This window comes from Anolis carolinensis, chromosome 4 (assembly GCF_035594765.1).
Source record: "Anolis carolinensis isolate JA03-04 chromosome 4, rAnoCar3.1.pri, whole genome shotgun sequence".
Taxonomy (NCBI): domain Eukaryota; kingdom Metazoa; phylum Chordata; class Lepidosauria; order Squamata; family Dactyloidae; genus Anolis; species Anolis carolinensis.
This window is the reverse complement of record NC_085844.1, coordinates 194,415,243-194,441,512: the sequence shown is the minus strand read 5'-3', so window position 1 is coordinate 194,441,512 and position 26,270 is coordinate 194,415,243. Positions and strand designations below refer to the sequence as shown.

At 40.2% G+C, this 26,270-nt stretch overlaps 1 protein-coding gene across 12 annotated transcripts in view; it reads right to left on the bottom strand.

Moving 5' to 3' along the window:
• anks1a (ankyrin repeat and sterile alpha motif domain containing 1A) overlaps positions 1 to 26,270 on the bottom strand; it is a 194,532-nt gene that overhangs the window by 41,403 nt on the left and 126,859 nt on the right. For 8 of the 12 annotated variants that reach the window (XM_062979682.1, XM_008109723.3, XM_062979680.1 and 5 more), the window contains 2 exons: positions 13,670 to 13,736; positions 1,182 to 1,288 (listed from right to left, as the gene is read on the bottom strand). In XM_062979682.1, the coding sequence (XP_062835752.1) occupies positions 1,182 to 1,288; positions 13,670 to 13,736 (174 nt within the window). Of the gene's footprint in view, positions 1 to 1,181; positions 1,794 to 2,016; positions 3,282 to 13,669; positions 13,737 to 26,270 lie in introns of those variants that run through there. The other 4 variants (XM_062979684.1, XM_062979685.1, XM_062979683.1 and 1 more) reach the window with 4 other exon arrangements.

Sequence of the window (26,270 nt, the reverse complement as noted above, 5' to 3'; positions counted from 1 at the left end):
TTTATAAGATATGTTTTGGGAGAGAAAACTGACATGTTTTCAAACTGGGAACTGTCTGTAGTCTGAATTCTGGCTTTCCTTGTGAAGTTTGTTAAGTGAAGAAAAATTCAACCTGGAGTTCCTTCCCCCATAAGCAGTTCTAACTCCTTTGCATGTGCTGTGATATATAGATTGGCTAAAAGTTTACCATACTGGAGAACTATGAAAATGTGCATTTTACACACCAGAGAGGGCAATGAACCCTTGCTTTGTTCCAAAAAAGGATGCTGATAGGACATTATACATACACAGCAAGGATTTTATCATATATAACCTTTTCTGCCCATTGTCAGAGAATGAATGGATATAATTTAGTTAAGTACTGACCAAGGCAACCAGTGTTCACCAACACTAATTGCACAATGTTGTGCATTAAGAGGGCAAGTGATAATAATATCAAAGAAAGAAAGCTATTATCTTGCTCTTAGTCATTAAAAACACCAATAGAGCAAAGTGATGAAACAGGGAAGCTTTGTGATAAAGTAAGTGGATAGTTTAGGAGACAAGCTCCTGGGATTTGCTTCTGCAGTAATCATCACAGAATATCCTTATAGCGGTTGAAGAATTTCAAAGTATCTCCCTAATAAGCAACAAAAATAACCTCAAAAATGACATTAACATGAACCTTAGTCTGCAGGTTGTACTAAATGTCTGAAGATTTGGAAAAAATGCTCAAATATGTGGAAATAAAGTTGTAGAATTAATTTATACATTGGCATGTCAATCTTTTCCATTTTTACTTAATAATTTAGCCCTCCAAATCAATCTAATCCACTCCATCCCAGGAATGAACAGAAATTTTGTTCCCTCATTCAGGAAAGTTTTCTTGACATCTTTTGTAATAGTTTTGGATTTTTATGATGCCACAGGACAACCAAAATTTATAAAGAAGACATTTGTTTACAGTGTTTTCACTCTAAGATAGTCAGAAGAATTTGTCTTTGTCTTTCATTTATTTAACTGGATTTTACAGTACTGCACTAACTGCTCTATGTCAGAACAAGACAACATAGAAACCTGTCCCCCAGGACAATTTGTACTGTACTTTATTTTGTTAAGTTCTTTTCCAAAAAAACAAACAGTACCTTCAAAAGTTACAAGTACAACAGAAACCTTTGACAGATTTCTGCATGGCTACTTACCAAGAAGCGGACATCATCGAAACCATTAAGAAGCAGTTTACTCTCATACTGCTGTAAACCGATGGATTCCAGCCACTCCCCAACACTCTGCTCCAGCATCCGCGAACCTGACGAGAGAGGAATCGGCAGACGCTTGAAAAAGGAAAACCCATTAAGACGGTAGCAGCGGCACTCTGAGGAAGACAGGTGGCATTGCCACATCATAGTCATTACCATAAAGAAGACAAAGCAGGGCCAGAGTGCAACTATCAGCTGACAGGCAGCTCTTCTTCTGTACATAAACCATGAACAATATAGCTTCTGTCCTGTCCAAACTAGAGTGTTAATCAGTCTCCCAGTTATACTCAAGCAAACTCTGAATCCGAGCTGTTCAGAACCATTCCTGGGACCAAGGCACGACATGCACTGATCTCCTGGCTCGAGTGTGTTCTGCGCCAGGCATAAGAGCCCAAACCTCACAAGAATCTCAGGCAGCTCCTTGTTTCATCAGAGGGGGGTGCACATTTTCCAAGGCATCATTGCAAGGCAGAGCTACAGGCAGGAGAGACAAGAGAGGGCCAGCTCACAAATACACACAGCCCAGCAGATGCTTGCATCCATGCAACTTCTGATGCATTACCTTGTACAACAGGCCAGTAAGGAAGGCTGTTAGCACTGGAGGTGCAAAGCAGTTAGAGAGAAAATACATCTTCATGCAGCTGAGAGAGACAAACAGACACGATGGGTGTTCAGAAAAGCAGCAGCAGCCAGATTAGTGAACAGCTGTCCAAAGGAAGACATGCAAGACAAATAAAAAAAGACACACAAACTGCAGTAGAAGAATAAAGATTTATACTTTTTTTCCCCCAACAGTCCCGAAACAGGCAAACCATGGTAAGGGCTTTTCTTTGTTATTTTATTACAAGGAGCAGAGGCATGAGTGACAACAAGCCTTGGCTTAAAAGTCCTGCCACTGTCATTTCACCACCTATCCAGATGCATGGCATCCTGACAGTTTGTATTGATTTAGCTACGCTGGGAAACAGCATCAACATCTAGACTGAAACAAATAACTACAATGAAGTATCCAGTCAAAGCAAAAAAAAGGTCAGTGGTCAGCTCATTTTCCACCTAACAAAGCTGCTTCTGCCAGTTCTTTGTTGACTTCTTTTTGCCAGTCCTTCATTTTCTTCCACTAAAAGTAAGCAATGCCTTTACATTTCATACTCAGATTATCAGCAGCTCTCAGAACAAAGCATTTTAGCTCCGTGATTTAAGAGGGAGAAGCCAAACAAGATGAACACACCCCCTCCCCTCTTTTTCTGCTGCAGGTAGGATTAGATATATCCTGGCACCTCTTTTCAGCTGGTTAAGCAGAAATATATTCTTCAAGGACCCCACAGAAGCTATACAGAACAACTCTTCTTTTCTTTACACCTAAAAGGAGAGTCTAGGAACTTGTTACTTTCCTTGTGCAGAACTGAAGATATTCGCGGTGGCAAGGAAAGTTCAAATCCCCACGTCCTTGCTGTCCTCACAGGAATTGTTATGCAAGTCACGCAGGATTTTCTCAGCCTTTCTAGCATGTCCGTCTTTGAAGGGCATTTGCAAAATATTGATGAAGACAGCAGGGTTGCAGCCTTTGAACCCTGTGGTTATCAGAAGTTCTGCACATTCTAAAGTAGCCCCCGCCCCTTTCTTCTGAAATGCCTACACAATGCAGTGCTGGCTATTATCTGAACAATTTCAGAGTCTGAAATTTTGCTGTACTGTCTTGCAGAAAAGATCCTCTGTTAAGCAAGTCAATGTTAATGAGTGCTCAGGAGCTGGCAAGCCGTCTTAATGCATACTGCAGCACCGGGGATGCAGCACTCACAAAAGGTTTCCTCCTCCCTTCTCTGACAAAGCCTGGGCAAAAGGACAGCAGCTATCCCCAGAATTCAAGAAGGCAGCTCTTGCTTGGCCAAAAAGTCTCTTCTTGTCCAGAACAATTTTCTTGCTACTCCATAAGCCGGCAAACAGGCTGTGGTCTTTTCTCAGGAAGCATGTGTCCCTTTCAGAGAGATGCAGCAGACTGCTTTGTCTAAAGGCAGCAAGCTCCACACTTGCTCCCTCACTGGCTGTTCCCTCCTCTCTCCTCATGCTCACACCCCTCCCGGTAGAAGCAGTGATCAAATTTCAGAATAGAAGGTTGTAAGGGGGAGAGAAAAACAGCAAGAGCTTTATAATATTCAAGTTAAAAATACAGTTTGTTTGACCATTCACACAGCAGTTTTCTTTCTTGTAAACGTGTGTTAAGATTATTATTTTTTTCAGGAGTGGACAGTGGTGATTGTTAGATGCTGAAAGGCAAGTGTGGCTGGCGGTAGACTAACTGGGGGAAAATATATGCCCAGTTTCTCCTGAGCCTACATACTTGCAGAAGTATTCCCTGGGATCTTTAAAACTGTTTCTCATAAATCTGGTAAGATAGAGCACTGATGGCATTAAAGGGCAGTTTTAGGAAATTACGGGAAAACGTGATTTATCACTGTAGATCATTAAAAGGCCAAATTATTAAAATATCTGGAAATTATTTTAGAGTTGCAATTTACAAGAGTCATTGACATCTTTTGTTTTGATGATAGAAAAGAGTGCAGGAAAGTACCATCATTATTGCTTCCAAAACTCCTAAGCGGGAGTTGGAATAATGATCTAAAGAGATAAATCATAACCAGTCTTTGAATGAAATTGCAACCCACAGTCAAGATCCACTGTGGTCCTCACGACAATTTGATCCAGCAAAATGTTAAATAGATAACGTAACAATACATATGACTGATGTCATAACAAAATTGCTTCATTTCTACTGCACTACTAACGTCCATAATTGACTGTACTCAGAGTACAATGCTGTTATACAGAAGGTATGACTAGGGAAAACTTATTCTGGCTAGTGCAATCTTTTAGCTCTGTTTTGGTAGCAGTTTATTGTGATGGGATTGCAACTGACTACACATATAGCAAAATGACCTTGACAAGCATAGACTATTCCTATATCTATACTACTGTAAGCAACACTCTGCCTTTGGGGCTCTACACCACTACAAGACTAGAGTTATTGCAGAGATCATTCATTCCACTCTGGTATGTCAAACTATAATGAAGAGGAAGCATCGTGATTGTTGCTTTTTTACTCAAAGAATAGAAAATGAAATTCATGCATGAGGGCAGCACTAAATGGAGAGCAGATCTGTTAAAGCAACTAAGAGGAGTCTAGACTATGAAACACAGAAACTAGTTTCTATTTGTACCAAGAACAATGGCAGTGTTTCCCATTCCTCAAAAGGGTAGTTAATTATTAACTCAAAACAGTATACAGTGTGCCCTCACTTTTCGCAGGGGTTAGGTTCCACGCCTGCCCACAAAAAGTGAAAAACCGCGAAGTAGTGGCACTCTATTTATTTCAATAAATACAGCTCCCCTCCCTCCCTCTTTTAATGTACTGTACTGTATTTCTTGTTGTTCCTGAGGCGATGAGGCGCAGGCAGGGTCTACTGGCCCTGCCTGCAGGCGGCTAAGGAGGAAGCGCGGGCCAGGGAACGTGCCTCAAACTGAGTCCTTTTGTGCCTGTGAGGGGTGGGCGGGCCAGATGGGAAAATCCGCAAAGCAGCGAATCCGCGGAACCCGAACTGCCAATTAGTGAGGGATCACTGTATACAGTCAGGATTACAGGAACGGACAAATAAGGTGAATGCAGATTGCAACAATCCTTTGTGTAGCAGAAACCTACACTTTTTAAAGCTTCAGTGTGTTCCTGATAGCAGAATTAAGCTGAATTATCCTACAAGAATTTTCTCCAATGCAACAAGACTAGGTTTACTGATGTTGCAGAGACTACTCATTCTTTATGCTGGCAGGGGATAGAAAATCATGATGAAATCATGGTGAAACTGTCACATAAACTACACAACTATTCCATACTAGGTGAACCACCGTGCCTTGGACTATGAGGGTCAATTTTGACTATGAACCCATTTCGATTGCAATCTCAACGTTTTAAATACTGTATATACTCAAGTATAAGCCTAGTTTTTCAGCCCTTTTTTAAAGACTGAAAAAGCCCCCCTCGGCTTATACTTGGGTGAGGGTCCTGGTTGGATTATATTTGGGTCAGCTTATACTCGAGAATATACGGTACATTTATTATTTTTCTCTATTATTATTGGTATTACATTTATTATTTTTCTCTATTATTGTTTCTACTATTACATTTATTTTACTCTATTTTTATTTTTTTTATTATAAATACACTTATTATTTCACTTTGATCTTATTATTATTATTGCATTTATTATTTTACTCTATTATTACTTGTATTATTTTTCTGTATTTATTATTATTATTATTTCATGTATTATTTTACTCTATTATTATTAAAAGGATACATAAGCGCATTTACATTGAAGAAGATGAGAATAATGATTTGATCAGAGCTGGACAGTCTTATCTTAAATTTGAGCTTTATGTAAATATTCAAAAACATTTAACCTACTGATGCCTCAATTAATGTAATTTTATTGGTATCTATTTTTATTTCTGAAATTTATCCACCCTCGGCTTATACTGGAGTCAATGTTTTCCCAGCTTTTTTGTGGTAAAATTAGGTGCCTCGGCTTATATTCGGGCCGGCTTATACTCGAGTATATACAGTAACTTAGTATTTCAACAACTAAGCATGATTCTGTAAGTAGAAAAAATACCACAATGATTATATTGTAATCTTGCAGAAGTATAAAACCGACTGTATTCATATATTTGCAATCAGAGGCAACTAGACAAAGGCTTTTTTGTTAGCAAGCTCCGGTTCCTTTGAAGAGGCTGCTGTGGAGGATGTCTTGCCCTTTAACAGAAATTTTCTTCAGTGATTCTGGTGAAAGTAGTAATGGCCAAGGATGAATAACTACATTTCTGTTGGGATAGAAAATTCAATTTCTAAAGCCTTTGAGTCCAACTAAGCAGCAGCAGCAGGACATGATCTACAGAGAAGCAAAGTTCACAATCTTGTGAAAGGGCTTTCCCTGAGATTTTAGGCAACTTAGATTTTGTTTTCTCCATTCTCATAAAGAGCTATGCTTTGGGGGGAAATAGAGAAAGGATGAAGAGAGACGCTGCTGAAAAGTTAACATTCCATGGCTGGCATCCTGTTAATGACTTACATAATTTTTTTTGGATGGCATGCAGGGGTCTAGTTTCTTGTCCCCACCCCAAAGGCTTCTCACGGCCAGCAGCTGTCAAACCTTGGGAAGGATTTCTGCCACTATTTCTTTTCAGAGGGAAGGGGAAGGAGTGAGGAGGTGATTCAGGCCATAAAGATTTGGCTTTCGAGGGGGAGAGAAGAGGGGGTCCATTTCATTTGAGAGCACTCTCATTTCTTACTCCCCTCATTCTTGTATCATCTAAATTACCTTCTCCTTCCTTTCTTCCCCATCGATAAATGACAGCAGGAGGGGCCCTTCAGGGTGGGGAGAACACAGTCTATGGAACAATATGTATATGTAAGATCTTCCCATCATACCTTAACACCTTTAATATTAGCATTTACATTTTTCTACCAAATCAGTGCTGTTTTCGTTTTACCTGATAATGAACTACCATATTTACTCGATTCTAATGCTCACCTTTTTGTACTTAATTACCTTCCCAAAATTAGGGTGTACATTAGATTCATGTAATATGTTAAATACTTTTTGGGGTTTCAGGGTTTTTAAAATGGGGGTGCACATTAGATTTGATGGTGCATTATACTTGAGTAAATACGAGTGATTCCTATTTTATTTATACACCCACTTTTGCAGTCACAGCAAACATTTGGTACTAGTCTGTTCTAGACTAGCCAAAAAAAACCACGGTTGTGACAAAGAAGCATGTGCACACTACAAAAGAACACTGGCTTACCATCTTAGATAAAACAGAAGCCCACCTATGAAATTTTTTTAGTGGATCTTGTAAAGCCCGGGCTGTGGCGCAGGCTGGAGAGCAAGCCAGCTGCAACCAGCTGCAATGAATCACTCTGACCAGGAGGTCATGAGTTCGAGGCCCGCTCGGAGCCTATGTTTGTCTTGTCTTTGTTCTATGTTAAAAGGCATTGAATGTTTGCCTATATGTGTAATGTTTTTTGTTTTTTTTTTCGTGTCAGGAGCAACCGAAGTTGCTTCTGGAGAGAATTGGTCGTCTGCAAGGACGTTGCCCAGGGGACGCCCGGATGTTTTTTTTTTTGATGTTTTACCATCCTTGTGGGAGGCTTCTCTCATGTCCCCGCATGGAGCTGGAGCTGATAGAGGGAGCTCATCCGCACTCTCCCCAGGTGGGATTCGAACCTGGCAACTTTCAGGTCAGCAACCCAACCTTCCAGTCACTTAGTCCACTACACCATCTGGGGGCTCCTATGTGTAATGTGATCCGCCCTGAGTCCCCTTCGGGGTGAGAAGGGCGGAATATAAATGCTGCAAATAAATAAATAAATAAATAAAGCCTGGAAGCCATGGATTGAATAGAAAGAAGGGGGTGGATTTCTACCTGAAATAGGACCTCTGGAGGTTGGGTGAGGAATCCCAGAAGAAAACAAACATTTCATTTTGTTTTATGAAGTGAGGCCTCCTGCTCGTCAGTAATCCATTGCAAGTGTAAGAAAGTCCCTTTTATTGACCTTAGCTTCACAGTAGCCATAGCTGGGGAATGAGAGCTAATCAGTATCTGCTTCCCTCAGCGCTAATGATGTCAATCAATCAGGACATCTTGCAAGGGGAATTGACAACAAAGCAAAGTGCCAGCAACTGGAGGGAGTGAAAAAATGCTGTCCATGTAAGTGACAGAGACAGTAAAGTTGAAAGGGATCAAAAGTCATCTGTAGTATAGAATCATTCTCATACTGGTCACCCATATGCCAATTCATATATTTAAGATAAATGGATATGGCCCACTGCCTCTTGACAGTACCAGGTATAACTTGAAACCTGCACATCTATGAGTAATTCATTCTGTATTCACACTCTTAACTTGAAATGAACTTGACCGCTGTGATGTCCCATGGGCCTTGGAGTTCTGATCCCAGCGCCATCGTGGTTGATGATGACGAAAACATGGGTTTTTTGCCGGCTCAGCAAGAGACGGAATTTTTCCAGATGCCTGTTGTTGATGATTCTACCCAAGAGCCCATTAAGGAAGACCTTGAGCAGGCCTTTCCCACTGCCTCCCCTCCTTTTGCTAGGAAACAGTCCTATGCTGCGAGTCGGGGTGAAAAAGAGCAGTTTCGGAGAAGCTTGAGATTAGCAGCTAAACAAGACGTTAATTAGCTATGTTCCCCTGGGAAATTCTAGGGAGCAACGCATCTGGAGGGAGATGTGTTTCGCTTCCCTTTCCCTTGGGAAAGGAAGCTCTGGACACCTGCTTTGCAGGGAAATGGGACTTAGTTAAAAGTGCCCGACACGGAGGGTTCCGTGCGGAGTCAACAGATCAGCTTCAGGAGTGATTTCGTGTTTCCAGCCAAGTGTAGACTTCGTAAAGTCTGCAACTCCAGTTCCCTTGCCTCGCCTTGTCTAGCCAAGTATTCAAGAACTATCTTACCGTGTTTCCAGCCTTGGACCTTGCTTCTAGTATCAAGCCTTGTTCCCAGTTCTTGCCGTGGATTTACTTTGAGCTTTGGAAAGATCTTTGGACGCTTCCCCACTCTATTGCTTGTAAATAGAGTGTGTTTTGGTTTGGAATTATAACTTTGGACTCTAATATAAAATATTGGACAATATAATTTTGGACTATATTTGACCTTCCCTGAAAGGTCTTTTACTGGACTACATTTCTTACTTGTTTTTATTATTCTTATATATTTCCTTAATAAAGATATTAGATAGTTTTGGCCTCCGTGTGTCGGTTCTTAGTGCTCCGTTGCCTTGGGCGTGACAACCGCAGACCTTATGGCCACATGTGGTCTTTTTTTTGGGGGGGGGGGGTCTATGTTGGTTTCCCTCTCCTCAACTAGCATAGCTACCCATATTGAAGTTCATAATCTTCTAGCCATAATCAGACTGGAAGTACCACAATTTACACTTCAATCAGACGTTGGCTGTACAGTAGTTCTACATGTCAAATATCTCAGGATCACAAAATTATTGTACTTAGGCAACATTCCTATGCCTACTTACCAGGGGATAAGCATTATTGAGCTCAATGGTTTTTTGTTCTGAGTGAACATGTAGAAAATTATAGTATTAATAATGCAGACATTCAGATGTATAATACTGCATAATGCTTCCACAGTGTGGCCATAGGTGATGTTATGCTATGTGCTCAACTGTCACACAAGAATTCTATCTGATATAAAAGTGTGTAGTGGACAGTTGTGTTATATTCTGGAAGATTTGAATGTTTAATACAAGTTTCTTGTCATATCTTTGAAAATAGAATAATAGGGAAAGGCTGTCAAGGTAGGCATTTGCATTAGAAAAATTCTCAAATGTCCACAAATGTGAAGCAGTCACCCTGAACTTTGGAAAGAGCCCTTTGAAGTTGCACCAGAACTGCTTTAAACCTAATTATCCCTTGAAGAACTATTGAACAATAAGAGGTAGCTTGAAGCAGTTTTGGCATGTTGCTTTCTTTATTTAAAAGTGCTCAGAACTGCAACACAGTGTTTTGCTAGTTTTGCTGTTCCTGCAGTTCAGAAATGTAAGTTATCTTCATAAACAACACACTAATGTTAATATTACTCAAAGAATCTAAACAAACTGCTAAAATGTTCTTACTGGTTCAATTAGCAGTTTAAAATAGATACCCCTTGTCAATTTACTATCAACTCCTCAAATTCTCTTCCACACAGAAAAAACTGTCATATCATCAACACTGCTTGTTCTGCTTTGGGATAGTACATATTCCTTGAGGATGAAACTATAAAATTTTAACAAAAGGCAAGATCCATAAAAATGTGACACATTGTTCATTAATAGAGCATAACCCATGGGATACAATGTGTGGCCCTTCAGATATTGTTGTGAACCCATCCCCATTAACCTTCACCTCTGATTATACCAGATAGGGCTGATGAGTACTGGAATTAGCAGTGTTTACAAGTGTCTTGTTTTGTCTTTCAAGAACAGCCTTAAAACAATGTGGTGAGTAAATGAAAACTGCTTTACTTCAGCAAAACATAAAGAACAGTACACTCAGTGGTATAATGCAAAAGAAAGCAATGAAGTCTTACAACAAACACAGTTCTTAAGTCTCTGATCAATTCCCAAATCAAGTAGCAGTCTTACTTCAGACAAAGAAACAGCAAAAAATCCTTAGGAGCAGTTTCCCAAATGCAGACTCGAAGTAGGCACAAGGGGAGCGAAGGCTTAGGTTTTAGTGTCAGTTTGTTACCAGCAAAAGCTGACTGCACCTGCTTCTGCTTTATAGCCCTGAGTTCCCTCACAGCTGCTAGGGCAGTTCCCAATCACCCAGCTGCATTTCTGGCAGCTATTCTAGCTGAACGTCATCTCTGCTCTGTTTCCTTTCGCCACTCCTAAAATGTGGGTACTTGCAAAATCTCCTCCTCAGATTCCAACTCCCCCTCAGATTCATGAACACTTTCCTGCTCCACTTCCTCTTCTGAAGAAGAGGAATCCCTAACAACAAGTAAAATTAGATCTGCAGATACTGTAATGGACAGTATAGTTTAACCATCTAACAGCTACTTGACATAAGCCACAGCAATTCACTAAAAAATTATACATATCACACTTGAATGCAATTGCTCCTTTAAAATGACATGATGATTAATGTGATCCATACTATGTTATCTATATTGCTATTTTACTTACTGCATAAAATATATATTTCACAACTTTCTATCAATGAAATGAGAAAAATGATCACAACAGCCAAACAGCAAGCTGGGTTAGTCCCATTCAAATTCTCTAATCAGACATCTATTTCCTTTCCTGTTCCTAAAACAGGATTGCTTAGCCTGAAGTCAAGAGGAGAATATTTTTAGTTTCCATCTGGAAACTGCCCATGGATAAAATTTATTTCATGTCATAGTTCATAGCTGCTAATTTTAGTTTATGCTAATCTAAGGGGAGCATGTAAGTTTGAGCATCAATGCTTTTTTGTTAATTTCCCCCTGGAGAATAGGACTGTCAGCTGAACAACACAAAAAGGGATCCCATTCTCAAGATGGAGACATCTGTACCTTTCTTTCCTCTTGAAAACCTTTTAGAAATATTAACAGATAACATAAAAACAGGAACTGTAGGCTTCCATCCTCAGTTATGAAGCAAATATGAGCTTGACAGATAGATTAACGTATTAATAAACAGGACTCAAAAGAGTTGCTCTTTTTAAATATTATGACTAACTCTAGATCCAGCCTTGTTGCTGTTGTATGCCTTCAAGTCACTTTCAACTTATAGCAACTCTAAGACAACTCTATTACAGGGTTTTCTTGTTCAGAAGGGCTATGCCTTTGCTTTTCCACAAGGCTGAGAGAGTGTGACTTGTCCAGGTTTACTTAGTGGTTTTCCATGGCTGAGCGGGAAAGCCGTTATGTCCAGAGTTATAGTCCAACAGTCAGCCACAAAACCATGCTAAAAGCTCTTACAAATTCAATTTGTAAATCTAACCAAGTTATTTTATACAAAAACTACTAAGATTGTGAGTGCCCAATAATCTCCCTATGAAAGACAAATCTAAACACAGAAAATAAGTAAGGCTAGTGATAAATCCAGATTTTTAAAGCAAATAAGGAACCATATGCATGAAGCACAAGAAAACGCTAACATAAAGCAAACGACACTTGACAGGCAAATGCATCTTTGATTTAATTTAGTTTAATTGATTTGTCAGGAAGTATATTTTTCTGCATCAACTAAATTTTAGCAAAAAAATTGAAAGAACCTTTTTGTCGGATGAGAAAGTTGAATTACTGTCAATATACTGTTTTGTTCATTGCCTACACTGCAATAAAGCAACCTTATGTTTTTTGAATCTTTAAGAAGATTTATGTATGTGTTTCCGTATGTGAGAAAATGATGTCCTACTGTTCTAGAACACATTTCCTCTCCTTTATAACCAACAAGGAAACAGTTTAGATCAATTGGGCATAGCTTTTTTGATCCTGAGAACCATATCTAGTTTTGAATACAGGACATTTTCCTCCGCCAATATGGTCTCTTGGGGTAGTAGGCTGCACAATTTTATGGGTTTATCATAGACGTAACAATAATACTGTAATATTCCAAGCCACATTATTTTCTCATGTCCTAATTCCAGAAATGAAAGCATATATAAATATGTGTATTCTTCTATCATAATTCTCTTGAAAGAAATATGTACATGCTTAAAACATTTGTGGTCAATTTCTGAAATTAAAAATATATTTTTGCAGTTTTGAAGATATTTTATTTTTGGTTTTGCACTGGACTATCACAACATATCTATTTTGCACAGCATTTTAAAGTGGTAATTCAAAATAGGTCATTAAGGTTTATCCAAAGCTGAACTCTTGAGAACTTGTCAATCATTTCTTCTACACACTTCACATTCATTTGCCAAACTCTTTCTACATTCTCAGACTGTAGATGCCTTGAAGCAGTCTGATGTGCTATTATTATAGTTATTATAATTCTCTCATTTATTATAATCTTCAGTAGAGCAACATCCTACACAGTGAATCCTAGATTAAACACTCAAGGTGCTTTTCTTCAGTCTAATTCAACATGCAATTCATTAATAAAGACTTTCCTATGTTAAGGATTTCCTCTTGCTAAAAGTTATAACTGAAAGCAAAAGGTGTGAGGAGACACGTTATTTAGTCTGCAACTTTTGTCATAGTCTACTAATGAGAAACACAAGTCTCATCATCATCATGCAATATACAAGACAAAGAGCTGGTAAAAAAAGTCTTAAAATATATCTCTCTTGATAGCAAATGGAATACTGATTTGGGTAATACAAGAATCAATATTCTAATCCATCTAAATGGGGAAAGGCAGGAAGCAAATTACAAGCAAGTCAACATATCTTCCTATTCAACACTCGGGTATCTTTTCTAAGTTATATTGTTACAATTTGCCCAGTTCCATTTTAGATTGCAGGTACTCTGAACAGGGCCTAGCACATTTCTGTACTGGGCTAACATGAAACGTAATAGTATTATAAAGTAATGCAAAATTATATGTGGTTGAGCAGCAGCCAAAAATCAAGCCTTGTAGCTCCTTGGGCCAAAAGACACCCATAAAATTAAACATAATGTATATGCCAATCAGAAATTAAAGCATAACCAATTGCTATTTCATATTTGGATTGCCACACTTAACAAAACTCTAGAGGACAGAAAAGACTTAAACCATGGTTTGAGAAACCCAAAACCCCAATGTCAAGTTCCAATATGGATCAACTTGCATTGATCTTCCATTGGCTTGACTGCAAATGCAGATTAGAACAGTTATCCAAGCAAGAACTCACTCAACCCCCTCAGTAGTTCAGTATGATACCTGACATCCTTTGTTGTTCCTGAGAGAAGTCAATGCCTTCACCAATGGAACTCATGATTTTCTCAATCTGAAAAATGTAAGAAATAACAGTTAGACTTTATTTGTTAAAGAGAAGAGCCTGATTAAAGAAATTCTTTGACACATACCTTTACAACTATTGAAAGGTATGTGTCAAAGAGAGGGTGCATTTCTACTATCTGAACATAATTAATTATTGATATATATAAAACCAGACTATAGAAGCACTTTGCCAAGACAACAACTAGCAAAGAAGTGCTAATGTTTGTTCACACTGCAAAGAAATATAAAAAAGAAATCTTTAAGGTTTCCCTGTATGAACAGAAGATTCCTTTTGTAACCTTGATTACATTCCCTTGATTAAAATACATGATCCTCCTGATTTTGTCAGTAAAGAATACACCACTCCTGCCAAGGCACATTTCTCAATACCAAGTTGTTTCTACTGGAAGCCTGCAAAGCATTAACATATGCTATAAAGCAAGCACAAAAAGTGAAATCATTTATATAATGCGTCAAACAGCCAAGAAGCAAAAGTCCAGGATTCACTGCAGGGCCATATACCATTTCCAAAGCATCTTCAATGCAAATAAAGGAAGCAATGGGTGCAATGAAAGCTTTTCAGACATGCCACTCTAGATTTTAAGAAGACCCAAAACTACTAAAAAGTAGATTGCCTTAAGTATACCATATCATTAGATCTTTAAGCTAGCATCCCAATGAATTACCAGGCAGATAAAGACACCAAGGAAGAGGCTCATGGTTTGGCTTGCATCATACAAAACTTAGCAGTGATGTCTATGTAGTGGATGATGGTCCTAAGGAAACTATGGCATAGATGGCAAAGACAGGCCTACACAACTTGGCAGTAGTAAGGGGCCAAAATTAAATAGGCTAAACCTCTTTGTCCCACAAATAGGTTTTAGTGTGTCACTCAGGGCTTGTAAGAGGGCACCATTCCCTCAGAACAAGCAGCAAACCAGATTAGTCTCAATTTCCCCACATTTCCTCAGTGTGGTGGCAAGTTGCAGGCCCTTTCTGAAGGAAAGAAGAAGTGCCTCAACTCTTGCCTCAATTTCTCTTCCTTTCTCTTTGCCTCTGGGTTGCCTCTGTCATCTCCTTCTCCTATAAAGGGAAAAACCACCAACTCTGCACCATTCAATTCCTTCATTTATGAGGGAGAAACTTGGCTTTGTTATGCCAAGTTGTGACCCCACAAAATGAATGGTGTGGAATTGGCGACTCTGCCACTCGATGAAAAGGAGCCGATAGAGGCAAAGAGAAAGGAAGAGTAGCAGAGGCAAGTAATATGGTCCTTCTTTTTTACTGTATCATTTTCTCTCTAAAATGGCCAATCTAATGTCAAATTTTAACATAACCTAGAGCCCAAGATCCCACTCTCCCTTTAAAATTTCATCTCTGTTCCCCACTATTCTAATCTGAGTACAACAACCTCCCCAGGCCACGTTTCCAACTGACATCAGCACTTCTAACATCCTGACTGGATCTATCAGTGGTGCCCCCTTTGTCACAGGGTAATTTTGTAACTTTGGTGCATACAGAAATAAAACACTTTGAGGAGGGAATGGTGGGTTCCCATTTCTGCTCTGCTGTGGCACTGCATATGACCTCCCTCTGCGAGCTGCACCAAATCTTTGTGAGGGTCACATCTGGACCTCAGTCCATATGTTGTGCAGGCCTGGCTTAAGATGTGAATTTCGTTTATTGGCTTAATTTATATCCATAGTATAAAACCCAAGATGTGTGAAAGCATCTATTGAAACAAAATATTGCTAAAAATCCCTCTATCATTATATTCCTAATTCCCAAAAGAAGCATACATCTCAAGAATGCTGTATTTACTTATACCTGAACTATTGACATATCTCATTTATCAAACTTCTGATGAAGCTTCACAACAGTAGAAAAGGATTTTTCTCCTTTACATCTGTAATCTCATGCTACCAGAACAAAAGTTAAGAGAAAAGGATGACTGAATCTGAATACGTATATTCCTTATGACTTGCCAGATGTATGTAAAACTAGTCCTAATGATCACATGCTCAAGCATGTGTAGCAAACACATAGTCACACTCCTTATCAAATTTCTGATTTTAAGCTCCTTGAGTCTAAGATCTAAATAAATCATTTGCAGATCTGGCTACAGAATCAGTACTATTAAAATTGTTTTTGTCCTGTTATTATCAGAGCTGATTTACTTATCACATGAACTTTACCATGTATATAGCAAACTTATAAGGAAAAATTCAGCAAGAAAAAAGCAACATCAACCTATAAGAAATTAAAATCCCTATTCAAACTTCTTCCCAGGAGAAGCAAAAATGGCAGGTTTTTACATTGGAAAAATAGTGAATGCCTGAGATATCAGACTGCTGCAGCTGAAATTGCTGGGGAAGACTAAAATTACGTTTTCCAAAGGCAAATAAATACATTAAGCTAAGTGCAATTCAGTCTAGGGAAGTATATATAGGGGGTCCACAATATCCTGTGAGGTTTAGTTCCAGAACCCTTATGTCACCAAAATTGAACTTAAGGATATGCAAAATGATGCAAGGCTACAATAAGGTACTGTATACCTACAGATCAGTGTAATGCTCACATGAAGCAAAATAAAGGCTATCTTTTTGGACTCCCCTGCCCCCCCCCCCCCAAATATTTCTGAGCTGTGTTTGGTTAAATCTGTGGATGAAGAATCTTTGGATAGGGAAAGCCAACTGTAAAAACATGAACCAAGGAGTATTTCAAAGCCTCCTAGACCAGAACATCAGAGGAACTAGCCAAGATATTTTAAAGAACCTTCCTTTACTGCATTTGTACTTGCTTTTTGGTCTTCAAAGCTACACTGACAGTTTTATACACCTCTAGGGGTCATTTCAATATAAGTGATTGTGCTGATAAATAAATGATGATAACACTGCACATACTTGTGCATAAGGTCAAGGGCAGGTTTTAAGTCAAAGGGAAAAATTAGGGGCATGTAACAAACAATTTTTTCCTCTCCTTTTATAAATGCATAGAGGGAACATCCTTAGAAAAAGCTAGAGGGAAGGAGAGGATCTGTTTATTTCAGGGGGTAGGGGAACGGGGATGGGGGTAAATTACATTGCTGATCTTAAAATACAGTATGTACATTTATACAAATGCAGATAGGGAAAGGAATATAGATGAGGAAAAAGAATGAGAATGCAGCCTGGGAGGAAAAGGTCAGGGAGGGGATAAGAGCAAGGAAAGCAACCTGGCTCTATTAGTATCCCAGTGTGAAGGCAATGACAGGAAGCAGAAGTGAGAAGCTTCAATCCCTTTAATATTCCCTTGTCCAAACCAGAGAGGGAAAGTTAGCCCTCCCTCCTTTCTCACCTTCTTTTCTGAATTCTGCTTAGGTTGGGGGGGGGGGGGGAGATGAGGAAGGAGGGAAAGAAAGGAAAGAAGGAAATGTTTATAAAATAGTTTCTCAAATACACAGAATGACCCAATGGAACGAAATATGGGTTCCAGTTTAGATCAACTGATTTAGACAAAAATCTTTCACTGTTTCCTTACAAAAGGAATTGCAGAAGACCAAAAAACTTTTTGAAGCCATGATACACTTTTCTGAAAGTATATTCTGTATGTTGGACCCAACATTGATCCAAGTTGTATATTTTTGCACACATTTTTGCTCTTTCACAGATACTCCTCAGTGTTCAAAATGATAATTATACCTTATTTAATGAAATAATTCGGCACAAAAATACAGCAGAATTATGTAAGATGCATCTTTTGACAAAGGTAAAATGAGGTATTTTACATTCTAGTTTAAAGGAAACCATTCCCAAATTTATTAAGTGCACAAAGAAGCATGAGGTACACAGACTACTTAACTGAGAGGCACTGTAAAACCCACAACTATTACTTGTTGTACCTATTCTCCACAGTAGACATGGAAGTAATTCCCTATGCTTAATGGATTATTGTGTTTGAAACACCCATTATTTCCAATGGCTACCTCAATACTAACCCTTGAAAACAGCTGCAGTTTGGACAGCTGTAGACATACATATGCTTTGAAGTCTGCAGAAGCTTATGGCTTTGCTATCCAAAAATATCTGTGGTAGATTTTTCTTTTTTAAGTGGAAGTGCCCAAGTAAAAAGCCCATTTTGGTAATAGTAAACAACTCTGCTCTTCTACCATTTCACTGACAAATCCTATTATGTATACCCAACACACAGGCTCTGCAGCGTTTAAGCCAAACAAAATCTGTCCATTTAGAACAGCTGTGCTCCTCCCTTAGTGGAAATATGGACACTTGCCAAAAAGCTCAATTCAGCATGCACCATCCAAAGCAGCTTGACATAATCTTTGCTGGAAAATAAACTGAGCTGCCATACCTGCTAATATCTTTTGCCTCTACAATCCCCTCTCATGCGTAAAACACTTACACAAAAAAGTATTCTATAAAAAGGTAAATGCCCTCAGGGATGCTTTAAGGCAGCCCACCTTGCTTTTGCCAGTCCTTGCCAATTTATTTCAAGAGTGTTTTAAAGCTCAAAATGGATTCAGTTAGCTTCAATGAAGGAAAAAGCACAACAGTCTTTTTTATGGCAAATTACTTAATCTTGCAATAATTAAAATGTGTGCACATATTACATAGTTCATAAATATCAATACTGCAACTGCCTTCACTATCCCAGTCAATCAAAAATAGGTAACAGAGAGGTAAACAGAGACTGGGTGGCCATCTATTAGGGGTATACATTGTGATTTTCCTGTATGGCAGGGGGTTGGACTAGACAGCCCATGAGGTCTCCTCCAACTCTATTGTTCTATGATTCTATATGAACTTCATACCTACCTGAGTTCTCATGAAACACAATCAAGGTCTTCTTATACTGAATTCCTTCAAACTAAGAATGTTGTGAGGCCTATGTCCTTGGAATACGGGCCCTAATCTATTGCTTGGTGCCTCAAAATATCCCTCAACTATTTTCAATCTTGGCTTGATTCAGGCGATGATATTTAAGAGGAGGGAAGCAGAGGGTTAACTTTTCCCTTCTCATATAATATACTTGACATACCTCTCCACATGGAAATTAAACATATGAAGGGCTCCTGTACTGGTACCAAATTGACATTTCTCCTACATTGGAATAGGTTGGCATTTCTAGCAGTTTGGGGAGATGAGTTAACGTTTTAGTGCCTGTGCACTAAAATCAACCCCCATCCCAGCATAACTTGGTGTCAATGGAATACTTTTTCCTAAATTTCAATGCATGGAGTAGGGAAAAATTTGAACCAGGAGATAAAGTAGGGGTTGAAAAAGGCAGGGCAAGGGACAGAGATCTATGGCAAATTAAGAAGAAAAATGTGTTTACTGATGCAACCTTGGCAAGAGATCCTCCTTTAGAACCACTAGTGTGAGTTTGAGCCTGATTGTGTGTAAACATGTGTGTCTGAAGACTCTTCTAAATCTTTGTATATCTCCTCATAGACAGGTGATGATCCAGGTGTTTTGGGGGGATTTTTGTTGTTTTTTTGGTCTTTCTTTATGTCTATGTATATACAAGTCCTTACTATGAATAGGAAAAATACCAAATTGTAGAGATCTGTAAAAGGGGTGTGCGTGTCATCCTTCCATTTCTTCTGTGACACCACTTTGACCTTTCTTTTCAAGCTCTCTCTTTTTCTTCTATGTTGTCCAATCTACACTGCATTCCTCCCATCCAAACCTACCTGTTCCTTCCTTCTTTCCTGCTTCCTTCATGAAATTGTGCATCCTGTGTTTTATTTTAAATGTAATTAATGGAGATAATGGAGCCCCGATGGTGAAGTGCGTTAAAGCACTGAGCTGGAGACTGAAAGGTCACAGGTTCAACCCCCGGGAGCGGCATGAGTAGCCGCTATTAGCTCCAGCTCCTGCCAACCGAGCAGTTCGAAAACATGCCAATGTGAGTAGATCAATAGGTACCGCTCCGGCGGGAAGGTAACGGCGCTCCATGCAGTCATGCCGGCCACATGACCTTGGAGGTGTCTACGGACAACGGCTTAGTAATGGAGATGAGCACCAACCCCCAGAGTCAGGGGAAACCTTTACCTTTTAATGATGACTAATGACAGCAGTATTTAACTGAAAGTGGAAATGGTTACGTTTGGGGAATTGGAAAGTTAATTGGGAATGACTCCCTGTTTTGCTCTTGGCTTACTTTTGGTTAGTAACTTGGAAAATTCTATTTTGATGTCAAACTTGCAGTTTTTAGCATAAAAATAATGAAGAATTTGGGTAAAGACTAACATTATATATGCCATAACAGATGTGTTAAGCCTTAATGATAAGGGGCACATAGATGAGGAGGTTGTGGGTGGGATTGGGGTGTGAAATTCTTACATCATTAACATACAATCAGGAAACACATCTTGTGGAGGACCACAGTTTCTTAGATACCACTCAGTGGACCATCCTGGATCAATGCGCAGGGGATAGCCCTGACAGGGACAGTGCATCACCACAGTCACACTTATGTAATCATGCAAATGCTCCATCCCCAATCATAGACCAGGAGCAACAGGAACATCCTTGGGAGAGTAATGGGCTCTCGGATGTATCTCAATGGATTGTCATTGATGAATGCACTGGGGATGTTGAGGAGGAGGACAACACTTTACACCTACATGATTCACTTCAACAGGAACACTCTTCAGGGGACATACACACTGTCTTGCACAAAAGGGACCCTGTCAATCCTCAAAGGAAACAGGTCTTGGTAGTAGGTGACTCCCTCCTTAGAGGAACGGAAGCCATCATTTCCAGACCGGATGGGATGGCTCGAGAAACATGCTGCCTCCCGGGGGCAAAAATACACCATATCACTCAGAGGCTCAGCAGGCTCCTAAAGCCCCATCACCCTCCCCACCTTATGTTGATTCATGTAGGTACCAATGACACCGCTAGGCATACTTTTCAAAAGATCACAAATGATTTTCGAGCTCTGGGAACAAAGCTAAAACTGTATAATGTACATGTGATCTTTTCATCCCTCCTCCCCGTTGTAGGACATGGCTCTACAAGGGCCGGAAAAATAGTACAGGTCAATAACTGGCTCAGAAAATGGTGTCAAGAGGAGCATTTTGGCTTCCTTGACCATGGTCTACTCTTCCAAGAGGATGGACTACTGGCAAGCGATGGGGTGCATCTCACACAAGTAGGAAAACATCTTTTTGCACACAGACTCACAAACCTCATCAGGCGCACTTTAAACTAAATCCACTGGGGGAGGGGAACAACAGCCTGGCGAACACTATATTACCCACGACCACAGGGAACCGCCGTAAGGCTAAACGGAGGGCTGCACAAACACAGCAAGGACCAAGTACAGAGAGCACAATAATCCCAAATAAACAGTTCGAGGGGAGGTCACAGGGGCTTACATGTCTTTACACTAATGCTCAGAGCATGGGAAATAAGCAAGACGAACTCCAACTCCTAGCACAGCACCACACATACGATGTCATAGGCATCACTGAAACCTGGTGGGATGACTCCCATCACTGGAATTTAACCATTGAGGGCTATAACCTCTTTCACAGAAATAGAACAAAGGGGAGAGGAGGGGGAGTAGCTTTATATGTCAAAAACAGTTACGTTGCAGAAGAAATGCGAGACTGTAATCCGGGAAACCAGCTTGAAAGCATCTGGATAAGAATCAAGGGAACCGGGACTCAAAAAGATCTTGTCGTGGGTGTCTACTACAGACCTCCGAGTCAGGATGAAGGACTTGATGAAGCCTTCTGTCAACAGCTGACCAAACAGGCACAAAGAAGAGATATAGTAGTCATGGGCGATTTCAATTATCCCGATATCTGCTGGAAAACAAACTCAGCCAAGAGTACAAAGTCCAACAAATTCCTCACTTGCCTTGCAGATAATTTTATGGTCCAGAAGGTAGAAGAGGCAACAAGGGGATCAGCAACTCTTGATCTAATCTTAACAAATGTGGAATACCTGATCAATACAGTTGAAGTGGTTGGATCCTTAGGGGCAAGTGACCATGTGCTCCTGCAGTTTGCAATACAAAGGAATGCTGAAACTAAGACAAGTCAAACACGCATTCTGGACTTTAAGAGAGCTGACTTCCAAAAAATGAAGGAATTACTGAGCGGCATTCCATGGACGCCGATATTAAAAAACAAGGGAGTTAAGGATGGATGGGAGTTTTTCAAAAGTGAAATACTCAAGGCGCAAATGCAAACAGTGCCAACAAAGAAGAAAAATAAGACAAGTGCAAAGAAGCCAGAATGGATGTCCAAAGAACTTCTAACTGAGCTAAAGCTCAAAAGTGACATGCACAAGAAGTGGAAAAGGGGAGAAATCACCAAAGAAGAATTCAAACGTATAGCCAACTCCTGTAGGGAAAAGGTTCGCAAGGCTAAAGCGCAAAATGAGCTCAGGCTTGCCAGGGACATAAAAAACAACAAAAAAGGTTTTTTTGCTTATGTTGGTAGAAAAAGGAAGAAAAAGGAGGCGATAGGGCCACTGCAAGGACTAGATGGGGTGATGGTGACAGGGGATAGGGAAAAGGCAGAACTGCTTAATGCCTTCTTTGCCTCGGTCTTCTCACAAAAAGAAAGCCATCTTCAACCTCAGCAACATGGAATGGACGAAGGATTGGGGGAAATCCAACCCCAAATAGGGAAACAAGTTGTCCAGGAACACCTGGCCACTCTAAACGAATTCAAGTCCCCAGGGCCAGATCAGCTACATCCAAGAGTATTGAAGGAACTAGCGGAAGTTATTTCAGAACCACTGGCAATCATCTTCGAGAGTTCTTGGAGAACAGGAGAAGTCCCAGCAGATTGGAGGAGGGCGAATGTGGTCCCTATCTTCAAGAAGGGAAAAAAGAACGACCCAAACAATTACCGTCCGGTCAGCCTCACATCAATACCAGGCAAGATTCTGGAAAAGATCATTAAGGAAGTGGTCTGCAAACACTTAGAAACAAATGCGGTCATTGCTAATAGTCAACACGGATTTACCAAAAACAAGTCATGCCAGACTAACCTGATCTCTTTTTTCGATAGAGTTACGAGTTGGGTCGATACAGGGAATGCCGTGGATGTAGCATATCTAGATTTCAGTAAGGCCTTCGACAAAGTCCCCCACGACCTTCTGGCAAACAAACTAGTAAAATGTGGGCTAGACAAAACTACGGTTAGGTGGATCTGTAATTGGCTAAGCGAACGAACCCAAAGGGTGCTCACCAATGCGTCGTCTTCATCATGGAAAGAAGTGACAAGTGGAGTGCCGCAGGGCTCCGTCCTGGGCCCGGTTCTGTTCAACATCTTTATTAACGACTTAGACGAAGGGTTAGAAGGCACGATCATCAAGTTTGCAGATGACACCAAACTCGGAGGGATAGCTAACACTCCAGAAGACAGGAGCAGAATTCAAAACGATCTTGACAGACTAGAGAGATGGGCCGAAACTAACAAAATGAAGTTCAACAGGGACAAATGCAAGATACTTCACTTCGGCAGAAAAAATGGAAATCAAAGATACAGAATGGGGGACGCCTGGCTTGACAGCAGTGTGTGCGAAAAAGATCTTGGAGTCCTCGTGGACAACAAGTTAAACATGAGCCTACAATGTGATGCGGCAGCTAAAAAAGCCAATGGGATTTTGGCCTGCATCAATAGGGGAATAACGTCTAGATCCAGGGAAGTCATGCTCCCCCTCTATTCTGCCTTGGTCAGACCACACCTGGAATACTGTGTCCAGTTTTGGGCACCGCAGATGAAGGGAGATGCTGACAAGCTGGAAAGCGTCCAGAGGAGGGCAACTAAAATGATTAAGGGTCTGGAGAACAAGCCCTATGAGGAGAGGCTTAAAGAGCTGGGCATGTTTAGCCTGCAGAAGAGAAGGCTGAGAGGAGACATGATAGCCATGTACAAATATGTGAGGGGAAGTCATAGGGAGGAGGGAGCAAGCTTATTTTCTGCTGCCCTGCAGACTAGGACACGGAACAATGGCTTCAAACTACAGGAAAGGAGATTCCACCTGAACATCAGGAAGAACTTCCTCACTGTGAGGGCTGTTCGGCAGTGGAACTCTCTCCCCCGGGCCGTGGTGGAGGCTCCTTCTTTGGAGGCTTTTAAGCAGAGGCTGGATGGCCATCTGTCGGGGGTGTTTTGAATGCGATTTCCTGCTTCTTAGCGGGGGGTTGGACTAGATGGCCCTTGAGGTCTCTTCCAACTCTACTATTCTATGATTCTATGATTCTATGATTCTATGTGTGTGTGTGTGTGTTTTTTTAAATGCATTATTTTAATTGTATTTATTGTATTTTATCTGTATTTTTAACCAAACACAAAATACTGTTTAATTCATTTTAATTTTATTATTTGCTTTGTTTTAAATTGACCAAAGTGTATGACTGTTAGCTGCTTTGAGGCTCCTCGGGGAGGAAGGCGCGGTATAAATAAAGTAATTAAAAATAATAAAAATAAATAATAAGGTACTATTAAATTCATTGTAGTTTTTTTTTTGCATTCGACTAAAATAAAACCCTTTGGAAATTTTCAGGAGAGAAAAAGAGTGAGAGAAAAGAGGAGAGCTCATGAAAAAGTAAACCGGCAAACACACTTTATTTTTCACACTATTGCAAATTCATTATAAATTAAAAGGAACCAATTATTTATGTGAAATAAAATGGGCCACAGCCCAGAAAATAAAGATAACGTAAGAATGTATTTCATTTGAGGTGATTTAAATGAGAAACTAATTGGTTTCTGTGAAACTGAAATAAATAGTATTTCTAAATTTCCATACAGAGATAAAAATGCATATATGCAGACACTGTGCCCGCAAACATGTTTAGGTCTAGTGTCTCTCCTCTCTTGACTTCCAAATTTAAAAAGCAATTTGGCATAAAAACTAACTTAAGGAAAAGCTGCTCCCTGGTGCATGTGTGCTATTTTTGTCCACCTTTTGCTTTAAGCAGCTCTTATGCTAACTTCTGAATTGCTTTTCTAAAACGTGTAGGGGCATTGAGATTAATGTAAGACACTGAGACCCTAATCACAAGCAATCCTGTAAATTGTTCCTTTTTGAACATTTGAAGCTTCTCTAGCTATTCCTTTCACACAGTTTATCTTCATGCCATAAGGAACTTAAAGCATTTGTTTCTTTTTTAAATGAAGGCAAACACGTTCAACCTGGGTCAGATAGAAAATGCCTTTGAAAGAAGCAAGAGCTTGGAAAAGGAGCATGCTGGCTAGGGGATTTGGGAATTGTAGCCCAACAAAATAACTTTTCAAAGAAATGCATACATGTAAGTAGAGAGATATTAGGGGCCAGCAACTGTTTTGATTTACATAGTGTATATAGATTAGCTAGGTAAAGACAGACTGAAAGGCAGCACAAAAGAAGCTTCTCAGTGGTTTATTTAAAAAGGAGTTCATAAACACCAGAGAAAAGAAGCAACATAAGGTCTGCTGCCACATCACTTGCTCACAAAGAAGAAAAATCCCTCCCAATGCACTAGAATAGAAATCTGGTTATGTTAACATTATAAACCAAAGGTAGCATACAAAGGCAATGTTTACGCCAGCAGAAATCAACCTGTCAAACAGCCAGCAGCAAGTCAAACGTAGTCAAAAATGCTGGGAGGTGAACTGCTGTGGAAGTGTCTAAGACAAGGGTAACCTATGAGTTGGGAATTGGCACTGTTTATAGAATCTAATTGACTTCTACCTTTTAAAAGACTAACCTTTCTAGTTCATGGTTGCAGCAACACCATGCAAAGTATTTATCAAGCTGAATATCCCTGCATTCAGCCCTGCACACAACATAGCAGCATCTGGAAAAGTTGGGGTTTTTTTTGGCCTTACTCAGGCAATCCCTCGTAGGCCGAGGACGATGGTCTTCCAGTTGTGGGGTCTTGGGGATGGGTCTGTAGGTGGCTGAAGAGACCTATTCTTGACCCGCATGTTCTCCCGCAATGACATCGGTTTCCAGGTGGAAGGTGGTCCCGGTCAGAGTTGGCTTGACGCTCCTTCCTTTTGGCATGTTTCTCCCTTAAGCCCTCCATTCGTGCCTCTTTGAACTCCGCAGCACTGCTGGTCACAACTGACCTCCACAGCTTTAAGCCCACATTTAAATCTCTTCTCCTGCCCACCAGCATTCCGTTTTCCATTCTTGAGTTGGGAGTAGAGTAACTGATTTGGGAGACCGCGATCGGGCATTCGGACAATGTGGCCAGTCCAGCGGAATTGATGGCGTAGGAGCATCGCCTCAATGCTGGTGGTCTTTTCTTCCAGCACGCTGACATTTGTCTGCCTGTCTTCCCAAGAGATTTGCAGGATTTTTCTGAGGCAACGCTGATGAAAACGCTCCAGGAGTAGAGTGTGATGTCTGTAGACCACGTTTTGCAGGCGTAGAGCAGGGTTGGGAGGACAATGGCTTTATAAACAAGCACCTTGGTATCTCTACGGATGTCCCAATCATCAAACACTCTCTGCTTCATTCGTAAAAATGCTGCACTCGCAGAGCTCAAGCGGTGTTGTATTTCAGTGTGGATGTTGACTTTTGTG